The sequence below is a fragment of the Pteropus vampyrus genome, unplaced genomic scaffold, assembly GCF_000151845.1.
Source record: "Pteropus vampyrus isolate Shadow unplaced genomic scaffold, Pvam_2.0 Scaffold462, whole genome shotgun sequence".
Classification (NCBI taxonomy): Eukaryota; Metazoa; Chordata; class Mammalia; order Chiroptera; family Pteropodidae; genus Pteropus; species Pteropus vampyrus.
This window is the reverse complement of record NW_011889243.1, coordinates 146960-158861: the sequence shown is the minus strand read 5'-3', so window position 1 is coordinate 158861 and position 11902 is coordinate 146960. Positions and strand designations below refer to the sequence as shown.

General features: G+C 52.5%; 1 protein-coding gene across 21 annotated transcripts in view; it reads left to right on the top strand.

Moving 5' to 3' along the window:
• STRA6 (stimulated by retinoic acid 6) overlaps positions 1–11902 on the top strand; it is a 44918-nt gene that overhangs the window by 24022 nt on the left and 8994 nt on the right. For all 21 annotated transcript variants that reach the window (XM_023524357.1, XM_023524359.1, XM_011382055.2 and 18 more), the window contains 9 exons: positions 2416–2482; positions 2795–2880; positions 4042–4181; positions 5014–5180; positions 6436–6558; positions 8719–8786; positions 8971–9047; positions 9459–9520; positions 10450–10612. In XM_023524357.1, the coding sequence (XP_023380125.1) occupies positions 2416–2482; positions 2795–2880; positions 4042–4181; positions 5014–5180; positions 6436–6558; positions 8719–8786; positions 8971–9047; positions 9459–9520; positions 10450–10612 (953 nt within the window). The remainder of the gene's footprint in view (positions 1–2415; positions 2483–2794; positions 2881–4041; positions 4182–5013; positions 5181–6435; positions 6559–8718; positions 8787–8970; positions 9048–9458; positions 9521–10449; positions 10613–11902) is intronic.

Below are 11902 nucleotides of genomic sequence, written 5' to 3'. Positions count from 1 at the left end.
TTTACATACTCCTTACTTCACACCTCCCAGTCAGACACAGGCACTGGAGCCAGACAACCTCAGTTCGAATCCTGGTCTACTGCTTTACTAGCTGTGTGATTTGGGCAAGAGTCTTAGTCTCTCTGAGCCTTGGCTTCTTGCCAAGGGGGAAACTAATAGCACACACCTTGAGTAATAACTGAGTTAATACATGGAACCGAGAGTGCCTAGCACTTAGTCAGTGCTTAGTAAGTACTGGTTACTACTGTTATTGTTACTCAAATTTAGCCACAGATATCTCCTAAAATCCCAAACACTGCCCTGCTCAGACGCCCTCAGTGCCTCCCACGCCTGCTATAACCTGCTCTAGGCATGCCCTCTGGGTTAAAATCAACCTGAAAGTCATTTCTGGCCCCAGTCACACAACCTGCTTGTCACTCCCCTTGCTCTTCCCTCTTTGTGGAGCTCCTTTTCCCCTTCTTTGCCTAAAGAGATGCTCTCATCATCTTTAAAACTTAAAGCAAATGACACTGCCTCTGATTCCTTGCTTCAAGGTTCTCTCCCTCCCCTGCATCCTTTACCACCTGAGGATCAAGCTCCCCACCCTGTCTGAGGTGGTATTCTTTGTGTCCATGCCATCCTGCCTATCCCACAGCACAAAACATAGGTCCGTGAGCCATCGGCCAAATATCTGTTGCTCAGACCTCAAACATGAGGGTCCGTGAGCCTTGGCCGAACTGAACTAAGGGGTAGATGGGGACTCCAGATGCTGCAGAATGGGCCAGAGGTTCCCCTAGTCAGGGCTCTGGAGAGGATTCATTGGGGTGGTGGTGCTCCTGGTTTGCGGTGAGTGAAAAAATGGTCAGGCTGCCCGAGGGACAGTTTGCTGAGCTACTGGCCTGAGGGACAGGGTTGAGCAGGACCTAGGGGTTGAGCAGGGTTGAGCAGGAGATGCATGCTGAGAGAGCCTAGAGAGGTGATTTTGAGCTCTTGGGTCTAAGAGGGGCCCTGCCTTGCCCAAACCCCACCCCACATGCTGGAGTAGGAGGCCTCAGATTTGGAAGTGAGGTGAGTGAGGCCTGAGCTCAGATAGTGGGAACCTGACCCCCTACATAACACCTACTCTACCCACGAGCACAATTCCACTTTGAGAAGAGGCTAGCTCTGTCTTGGCCAAGAAGTTGGACAAAACAGACTTTTTCTGTTTCTCTACCCCAAGGACAAGCCCAGGTGACCAGGTTCTTCTCTTCTCACTCCTGAGAGAAAGCAAGCTCCAAGGAAACTGGGCTATCCCAGAAGAGTCCTAGTGCTCCAAGCTCGCCCTGCAGATGAGGCCTTAGGAGTCTTCTTTTTCACATAGAAGGAGGGTGCCCAGGAGAGGGGGTGAGCCTCCTAGGCAGGGAGGGTCCAGCTGTAGCACAGGGCTTCCTCTGATGCTTCACCCCGCAAGGCATCGCTGGACTTGCTCGCACTGGTGTCCTCCCTCTGGCACTCCCAGGCTCCACCTGGGCAAACCCAGAAGTCTCTCTCACCTCCAGGGATCCAGTCCTATTTGCCCCACCCGCCTCCACGTCCAGGTCCAGCTCTGAGCTCAGGACTCCTACCCCTTTCTCTGCCACATGACCTAGCCAGGAAAGTTGAAGCCTTCATTGTGCTCATTGATCTCTTTATCTGTACCATGGGCCTACCTCTGCGCTCAGCTATGGTAAGAGCAGGACCTCTGCCAGGCCATAGGAAGCCTTTGTGGTAACTAGAAAGAGGGACCCCCATTTAGATGTACGCAGCTCAGTAGGTGCAGGGCTTGATGAGGAGTGTGGCTTGGATTTCAGACCATACTTGTCCCTTTGTCTGGGTGTCCTTGTACAGTGTGCAACCTGCTCAGCTTTACATGAAAGGGAAATGGGAAAAGAAGAGACGTAAGTCCTAGAAGACCAAGGAAGATCATTCCAGTCAGACACAGACCAAACTCAGACACCAGTGAGTGGAAGGCAAATTGTAGGGCCAAACACTTGATTGTTTGACCCAGGCAGTATGCTCAGCCACAGTTCTGAGGAGAAGTCTGTGAGGCCTGGAGCAGTCAGGGAGGCTCCTTGAAGGAAGGAGGGATGAAGTGGGTCTTGAAGGCTCAGAAGGATCTGGGTGAGAAAGAAGAAAAGTTCAGGCCAAGTTGGCCCACTCTGTTTTTCCTAACTCTTTCCCTAAGAGTTCCCTGTCTCCTTCCGTCCTGGAACCTCAGAGCTTGGCAGGGGGCTAACATACCATAGAGGCATGAGAGCCCCAGAATGACCCTGAGAAGGTAGAACGGGGCAGACTTGTACATAGGGGAGATCAGAGGGTTGATGGAGGTAGAGCTCCAGTGTAGACAGCCTGGAACCCTAGACCTGGCTGTATACCCAGGGGTTCTTTACCCAGGCCTGACCTTCACTCACTCTGCAGGGCAGTACCCTCCTGCCATCCCAGTGTGCCACCCAGCCTCCTCCACGCCTGCTTGGCTGTGCTGTCGGTGAGTCGAACCTGAGTCCAGACTGGCTTGCAACCTGCTGCCAGCCCGGGCGGGGGGACTTGTGTGTCCTGGTAGGGCTGGTACGGGGGGCCCCCGGGAGCCCAAAATGTGGGAGGAGGGTACTCAAATCAGGATGTAGGCCAACCCAACAGTTCAGACATTTGTCACCACCTGGCCAGTCCCTAAGATGCCACATAAGTGTCCTCCGGGGAATAGGTGGCTTCCTGGTTACTGAGGCCGAGCCCTCAGACTCAGCTCCTCAAGGAACACCTGGACACCCCAACCCCTCCCTCTGCTGTGCTCTCTTTTCAGATCCTTGTGTTGCTGCTGCTGGCCATGCTGGTGAAGCGCCGCCAGCTTTGGCCCCGCTGTGGGCACGGCAGGCCCGGGCTGCCCAGGTTGGTGCTATAGCAACCAACTCAGGGAGTGCAGCTGACAGGGCCATTCTTGGGGGTGGTGATTTGTTAGGTACCTAGAAGCCAGTTCTGGCCTCAGTGATACCCCCTCTTCTCTCAGCTTTGGGGCTCTCCCCATCCCCACTCAGATCAGATCTCCAGGTTTAGTCAGGACCCCCAGAGAGAGGGAGAGGGACCCGCTTAGGTCTACCTGCTCCTGTTCCAAACCCCAAGGAACCACAATCTCAATAGGGTCCAGCTCCAGGACACACCTCATAAGACGGCCCACAGTCTGGACAGGCCATGGCTACCTGACACCACTGTGACCTTCATTGCCCCTGAGGGACTTTCTCTCCCATCTCCTCAGCCCTGCAACCCCAGAGCCTGAGACAGGAATGACCCAGAGGAGATGAGACTGGGCAGGCTTGTGTGGGAAAGACTGAAGGGTTGGGGCGGTGGTGGGTGGGATCCCAACTTAGATGGCCTTGCACCCTGGGCTTGGGCTGCACACCAAGGTGGGTTCTACATGCTGGCTTTTGGGAAACCAGCCTGGGGTTTCTACCCTGCATGAGGAAGGGCTTGGGGGAGAGCGAAGCAAGATGGAGCTGTCGGGACACAAGGGCAAGCTGGGTCACAGAAGTAGAGCATCTGACTGGTTTGCCCTAAGCCCAGAGGGATGATGCCTGGAACAGCTGTGTCCGCTGTTTGCCCTCTGCCCTAAGGACACGCCCAGGCCAGGGTGGCGGCCCTTGTGCAAGGATGTTGTGACTCTCTGAGCTCTCTGAAGTTCTGCCAGCCCAGACAGACCAATTAGTGTGGAGGCTGCTGTTTCCTGGAGCATCCAGGGTGGGTGGAGGGAGCTGTGCTCAGGCTTGTTCGTGTGTGTGTGTGTGTGTGTGTGTGTGTGTGTGTGTGTGTGTGTGTGTGTGTGTGTGTATTAGGGGGGTATGTTCCCAAGTCACTCTGCCACAGGGCCCAGAGCTTGGCACATAGAAGGCAATCCATAAATATCTGTGAAATGAATGGATGAAGGGCCTCATTTCCTTGTTTGGGAAGTGGAACTGACTCATCTTCCCTGGTTTATGGAATATGACATGACGTCATGGCCGTGCGGGGCCTGAGCAGCTCCCTTCTGTCCTGTCCCTCTTCCTCTCGCTGTACCAGCCCTGTGGATTTCTCAGCTGGTGATGGCCCTCGGACCGTGCCTGCTGCTATCTTCATGGTTCTCTTCAGCTCCCTGTGTCTGCTGCTCCCTGCTGAGGCCCCACTGCCCTTCCTGACCCTGGCCTCACCACCCAGCGGAGGTACCCAGTGCAGCTGAGGCCTGGGCCTGGATTGATGGGATGGGGTTGGGGTGGAAATCTGGAGCATGGGGGCAGAGCTCTTCTGTAGGGAGCTAAGGAACTCCCTATCCCAGTCATGGGCTTACCCTCCCTTTTATCCCTCAAGATCTGATCCCTTCCCTTTGTTCTTCCCAGTCCTTGGGTCAATACTGCCCTTTCTGCTTCCTCTGTTCTTGTGCAAACTCCACCCCCAGGAGGAAGGGAACTGTCATGCATGGGCACAGGCTGAGTCCCCCAGACAGCCCTCCCCCCATGGGAATGAAGGAGGGTGAGAGGGGGACAGGGAGGAGTCCTGGAGAATTGAGTTGGGCTCACAGAGGTGATAGTAACAAGGATAGCTGCCTTCAAGAGGAGCCACTGTCCTGTGACATGACCTCCTTAGATCATCCAATCCCCACAGTGACTCTACAAATTATAGATATTAGACCTACTTTACAGTGGAAGATGCTGAGGGTCAGAGAAGGAGATAAAGTAGTAGCTTGATATATTGTAGTAGTATAAAGTAGTAGCTTGATATATACTAACTTAGGTACTATGGCAAGGACTGTACATGTACCTTCTCGTTCTGTCTTTGATAATTTAGTGCTATTATTTCCATTTCACAGAGGGGAAATTGAGACTCCAAGAGGTAACTAGCCCAAGATCACAGAGCTGATATTAGTCAGAGCATGGATTTGAACACAGGGCCCTCGCTCACTGAACCAGCCAAGGGGCTTGGAAGACAGAGACAGGAAAGGGGCCTGAGTGGGCCTTGCCCCTCCATCATTTTCTCTCTGCCCATCTTGCCTTTCAGGGCCCTGGAAGATGCTGGCGCTTCTCTATTACCCTGCTCTCTACTATCCCCTGGCCGCCTGTGCCACAGTCAGGCATGAAGCCTCACACCTACTTGGCAGCGTACTGTCCTGGGCTCACTTTGGGGTCCAGGTCTGGCAGAGGGCAGAGTGTCCCCAGGTACCCAAGGTAACCATGGCCTGTTCGTATGCTGGGCTTTTCTGCTGCCTTCCACTGTACACGGGATTCCACTCCTTTTCCACGTGGCCCCTCTATGAAACAAGGCAGCTGAGCCAGCTCTCAGGGGCTTCCAGTCTGGAGGGGACAGGGATGGGGCAGGGGCAGAGGCAGAGGAAAAGGAAGAGGAAGCTTGAAATCTCCCCATTGTTGATTCCCTAGCCTTCCCTTGGCCAGGCTGGAGTGGAACTGAAGACAGATAGAGGATGGCAAGCACTGAGTCAGGAAATGGTCTCGGAGGGCTAAAATGAGAGTTTTAGAACCTCACCTGGTTCACTGGCTGCTGGTTGGGGGTATGAAGCTGGGGTGTAGGCCTCAGAGCCAGACAACCCAAGTTTGAGTCTAGCTTCATTCATTCATTCACTCATCCATCCATCTATCCATTAATTTAACAAAGATATTTGAAGCACACAGTCTGTACCAGGGACATTCTCATGCACTGGAAGACAGCTGTGAACAAGGCAGATGAGGTCCCTGGCATCCCAGAGCTGCCATTCCAGAAGGGGAGACACAATAAACAACCAAACAAACAAATGTGCAAAATGATACCAGTTGATGCTAAGTGCTTTGAGGAAACCATATCACCTTCCTGAGATTCAGTTTACCTGTTAATGGAGATGGTATTACCAATCCCTCGGGTTAGAGGTAAGGATAAACTGGCTTCTCTGAGAGCTGGGAGTTGATTGGTCTTTTTTACTACCCAGAACCTAGCACATACCAAGCTCTCAATTAAAATGTATTGCATAACAAATAAATAAATGAATGTATAAGGGTTCCAACCCCAAGACTTCAGGGATGAAGACCTCAATGCCAGGAGATAGGGCAGGTACTTCTCCGATGCCCAGGTTGCAAATTGTACACAGACGAAATTAGGCCTTTGTCTAATTTTCAGGGTGCTATGTTCAAAGTGCCAGGAACATAGGAACAGAAAGTGGGTATCCCTGTTTCAGGCCCATTGCAGCCCTCTGAGTGGGGAGGAGGTGGTTATATAATCTCCTCCCTTCGGTTCCTCTAAGGACCATGGGAATCCAGGGGCTGGCGGGGGCTGAGGGACAGGCACCTCTGCTGGTTCCAAGAAAGAGAAGTGAGAATGGTTGTCCTTAATGGCCCAGGTTGAGGTCGGGGTGGGAAGGGAAATGGATACTAGGCTTTGTTTGGGGAAGGAAGGTAGAAGGTTAGTATGTCTGATGTTTGTCTGTCTATCCAGATCTATAAGTACTACTCCCTGCTGGCCTCCCTGCCTCTCCTTTTGGGCCTCGGATTCCTGAGCCTTTGGTACCCGGTGCAGCTGTTGAGAAGCTTCGGTCATAGGACAGGAATGCGCTCTGAGGTAAAGGGGCTGGGCTGGGCTCCCCTTGTCTGTTAGTCCCCTATACATTGGTCATGCTTGTTGGAGGGCCCAGCACATAGCAGGTGCTCAGAAAAGGTTTCTGAATCTCCAAGTGACTGGTTAGTCCTCCCTCCCCAGACAAAGGATAGGGCAGGCCCTTGGCTGACACTCAGGATACTCTAAGCACTGAGCTGTGTGCTCAGAAGGGACTCAACAAAGAAGTGGGCTCTGGTTCTGAACCACTGGGGATTCAGCTGGAGACATGAGATAAGCCAGGAGGCTTGTGCCTGATAGGAGCTCTGCAGATGCTGACATGATCCAGGAAGCACTCAGGGCAAAATTGTGTTATGAATCAACTCTTGGATGGATGATGTCAGATAAAGGGGAGGGCTTCCTGGAGGAGGTAAACTTGAGCAGGGGCCTGAAGGACAGAGAGGATCTGGAATGGGGCAAGAATAAGGAAAAGGCACTATAGGCACAGAAAAGAGCATGAGTAAAGGAGCAGGGATGGGTTGCATCTGTTTTGTTCATGCCTGATATATAGCATCTGGCTGGTGTTTGCACATAATAGACACTCAGCAAATATTTCTGAAGTTTGGATAGATGGATGGGTACATGAGGTCGAGAGAGAGGTCTTATAAGATATGGCAATCTTATTAAGAAGCCTTCTGAGCACTTGCCAAGTGCCAGGTTCTGGGCTAGGTACTGTGGACTCAGAGCTGACTGACTGTGTCTGACCTCCAGGAGCTCCCATTGTGCTGGGGGAGATGGATGCAGCAACATATATTTACAGCAATGTGAAAAGTGCAGCAGGGGCTCATCCAAGTGCCATTGGAGTGTGGGTGGTGGAAGGGTCAAGTATTCTTCCTGGCGAGAGAGGAGGAAGAGGAAATCTGCTTCACAGAGGCCCTTGAGAAAGGGTGAAGATACAGATGCAAAGGGCTAGTTACTCTTAAGCTGCAGCAAGTGAAGAAAAGGCTTGAAGGGTGGCATCTAGGACAGACAGCAGGTAGATGGTGGTGCCAGTTGCTGACATGTGGAATGCTGGATGAGAGCAGGTATGCAGGGGTGATGTACAGTTGTGAGTATGTAGCATTTAGGGAGCTGGACCATGGGCCTGGTGTTCGGGAGAGGGGCTGGGAGTGAAGTCCAAGAAGGAGTGAGATCCCCAAGCGGGGATGAAGGGTGAAGGGAGAATAGGCCAAATGGGCTCAGATTCTCCAGGGACCACCCTGGGTCCCCACGGGCCCACCTGACTCTGGGTTTGGCTTTCATGTAGTAGCAGTAGGGTTCTGAGTATTTGTCGCCACTGCCTCCTGATCCTCTGGGGAAGCCTGTTGTTCCCTCATTTTTATAGCTGGCTTATAAGAGCGGAGCAGCTCCCCAGGATGCACAATGCACCAAGCACTTCTCTGTTTCAGGAATCCCTTTCCCTCCTCTTCCAGGCATCTTCTCTGCCTCACCTCTCTCCCCATTGCATACTTTTCCTCTTGAGAAGTCTTGGGGAAAGTAAAATCCTTTTTGGCCCTTAGTCAAAGAGGTTTAAGCCTCAAAAGACACAGTCAAGCTTTGAGCTGACCCACACCTGCCCTGGATCCTATGGCAATAGGTGACAATGGCCTATATTCTCCTAATAATGGGGACAGAACCTCACCCCTTCTTTCCATGGGCCTCTGCCATTTGGCTGTCAGCTTAAGGCCTGGAATGTGGCTTAGACAAATCCAGTCACCCTTGTGATCTCCTTGAGTAGGAGGAGAAGCCTGGTGGATTTGACCCGGAATGGCCCCGTTCTGTGTCCTGGTCAGGGATGTGCGCATGAGACATAGGCTCCCTTCGCACTAGTCTCAGATAGCAGAGGCCAGGGGGCCAGGAGGGAAGTAGTGACGAGATATGACTAAATAAAGCAGGAGACGTTGGAGGTGCCCTTAGGAAGAGCTTGCCAGCATTGCATGTTCTTGGATAGGAGACTAATTCGTCTTGTATTTGTAGAAGAGGAAAGGGCAGGGCTGGGGGCACGGGCTTTGTTCTCCAGTTTGGCCTTTCTTTGTACTTCATTACAACCAAAATGTTTTTATGAAGCATCTACTAGGTGCCCACTGTGGTATCCTGGACCAAGGCCCCAGGGATGGCTCAAGGCGGGTTTCATCTGTGTCCACACAGGGGCTGCAGAACAGCTATCCTGAGGAATATCTGAGGACTCTTCTTTGCCGGAAGAAGCTGGGAAGCAGGTGAGGTTCTAGGCACACTCTCTGGGCCAGTGGACAGGGCTGGTTAGGCAGGCTTGTTTTGGGGGGCAGGGTGCTGGCTAGCACTGTACAGCCTGATGGGGCAGAGATGAGGAATGAACCAAATTATGGGGCTCTGGGCAGGGGCTTCTCCTAAGCCACCTCCCCAACCTGGGTCTTTCTGCAGCTCCCACACCTCCAAGCATGGCTTTCTGCTCCGGGCCTGGATCTGCTTCAGACACTACATCTACACTCCACAGCAAGGTATGAGGTGGGGAGCTGAGGTCAAGAGTGGCAAGTGACCTCCTCCTTCCCATTCACAGAACAGCTGCAGTGGAAGGCCAGCTATTGCCCGCCCTGCCCCCCGCACCCTATCATCAAGAGGAATGGTCTCCAGCTTATGACAAGGGGAAGTCCCCTGGCCCGGCCTGGCCTTGGTTGTCCAGGGTCATAGGAGCTCTGGCCCTTTTCCTGGGCCTCTGGGGAGAGATAGGGCTTCTGAGCTTGGGTCACCACCCCAAGTGTAGATATACAATTGTGCTACCTGAAATCATACCTGTGGCCTGTTACGCTAAAATTGGATCTGTTTGTAACGTGCTGATCAGAGGCATGAGGATGCTGTTCATGGGGCAGCATCCTCATGGCTCATCATACCCCTCCTTTTGGGAACTGCAGGATTCCGACTCCCCCTGAAGCTGGTGCTTTCAGCCACCCTGACAGGGACGGCTATCTACCAGGTATGCCCTGCCTTTGCAGTACCATTTGCCTCTGGACCCTTGACCGTGACCCCAAAGCCTGGACAGCTTGGGCCCAGCTCAGCTTTCCAAAAGTCCCATCCACAATGCTGTCCTTCTGCTTTTGGTGTCTTGGAAACACTGGCCTACCAAGAAGGGAGGGGGTATTAACTCTTGTTGGGCTCACAAAGAGTCAGAGCATGAGTTTCAGAGTCACATCAACATGAGTTTAAATCCTAGCTCCATTACTTACCTCCTGTGACCTTGGGCGAATTACTCAACATCCTTGAAGCCATTAGCTCAGCTGAAAATGAAGGAAATGGAATTATCTTCCTCTTTGGGTAGCTGGGAAGATTTAGTGAAACAATATGTGTTTGATAAATCCCTACCACCCCTACCACCATTACCACTACCCCAAACAAACCCAAATCCTGGGATATAGGTATGATTTTCTCCATTTTATGGAATAGGGAAGTTGAGCCTCAAAGAGGTGGATTTGACTTGGCCAAACTCCCATAGCTGATATCTCAGGGCAGCAAATATCTGAATCCAGGTCTGTCCAGCTTCAATGCCGGTGACACTTTGCTTTCTCTAACTTGGAAAAATTGGAAAATATATACTCTGAAGTTTAGAAATGATTGATAAACAGGTATAGATATACAGTTGTGCTACTTGAAATTATACCTGCGGCCTATTATGCTAAAATTGGATCTGTTTGTAACCTGCTAATCAGAGGCATGAGGATCAGAGGCTGTTTATGGGGCAGATTAGAACACTAATGGGTGCTGGGCACAGAGATGCAGCCAGTGCACTGCCAGAGTTTCTCCCCTAAAGTCTCCCTCCCTGAGACTCAGAAAACACTTTTCCTGGGATGGGAGTGCCTGGTTCAGTACAGCTGGGCCCTGGCGCCTTCATTCTTGGGGCTCTTCCAGGTTGGCCTGCTGTTGTTGGTGAGCGTGATACCCACCATCCAGAAGGTAAGGGCGGGGATCACCACAGATGTCTCCTACCTGCTGGCTGGCTTTGGGATCGTGCTCTCGGAGAACAGGCAGGAGGTGGTAGAGCTGGTGAAGTATTACCTGTGGGCTCTGGAAGGTGAGGCCCCTGGGGGTCCTTGAGGGCCCACAGAGGGAATGTGAGCTGGGTGGGCTACCTGTGCTGGGTGCTGTTGGGCATGTTCTTTCCCCTCTCTGAGTCTTGATTGCCTCATCTATGAATTGGGGTGGTTGGGGTCATTTCAGGAGTCCTTTGTCAGCGTATGTGGTGTCTCTCACCCCCACCACCCGTGTCTCTGCCCAGCTCCGCAGGCTGGAGATAGGGAAGGCCATGATGTGTCTGAGCTGAGAGGACAGCCCCCGGGCCTTTGTTGAGCATGGGGAAGGAGGAGAGGAGGCAGAGATGTGGGACTGAGGGCCAGGATTTTGAGCTCATCTTCATGGCATGTGGGTGGAGTTGGGCAGGGTAGAGGCTTTCTCGTCCTCAATCTCTGTCCTCCCTGGCCACCTCCTTTCTTCCTCCCTCCCTTGACAATGAGCCCCTGGGTTGGGGAACCATACCAGCCTCCCTTTCCGGGGCTAGATGCCTCCTTTAGCCCTTAGCCCTTTTATCCACATCCCCCACCTCCCAGGCCCTCCCAACAGCCCTGTGGAGGAGATTGAGAAGTGTCCCTACTTGACACACGGGGAAGGACTCACCTGAGGACTGCCTGTACAGTCAGGCAGAAGTAGAACCAAGAGAAGAACATAGTCTCCTGAAGCCTCTGCTGGGACTCTCTCCACCACCTCAAGACAAAGCTGGTGGTCAAAGGTCATGGGGCCTGTACCCTCTGCTGACGTGGGAGTCCTTGGCTAGTATGGGCACCCTGGCTCCTGAGGAGTACCGTGATGGTTGGAGCTTAGGCTGCCAGTACTGTAGGTAGAGGTGTGACTGCTCTGCAGCTCTTTCTGACCATTAGTATCCTCATCCTCAGACCAGGCATGCTGGGAGCAGAGGTGTGTACAGTGCCTACTTTTTCCCTGGTATAACTAACACCACTTTCCTGAGCTCCTCTGCTCCCACATCAGAGCTGCCTTGGAACTGCAACTGAGGCCCGTAAGCTGGACAGGTGACAAGTTCTGGATGAGCTGAAATGACATCTCCAAGGAGATTTTCCAAGTTGGCTGTAGTCTGGGCCACATCGGCCCACATCCAAGCTCAGACCTCACTCACAGTAGCCCTGTTAGGTTAGCATCTTTGATGCCATCTCTCAGAGCAGGAAATCAAGAGTTAGGTAGGAAGTGACATGCCCAGGACGATGGATTCTGCTTCTACTCAGCACACATGGTTTTTATAATCACATGCTACAGTTTCCAAGCCCAGAGCTTTCCTCTTTGGATCTTCTTGGAT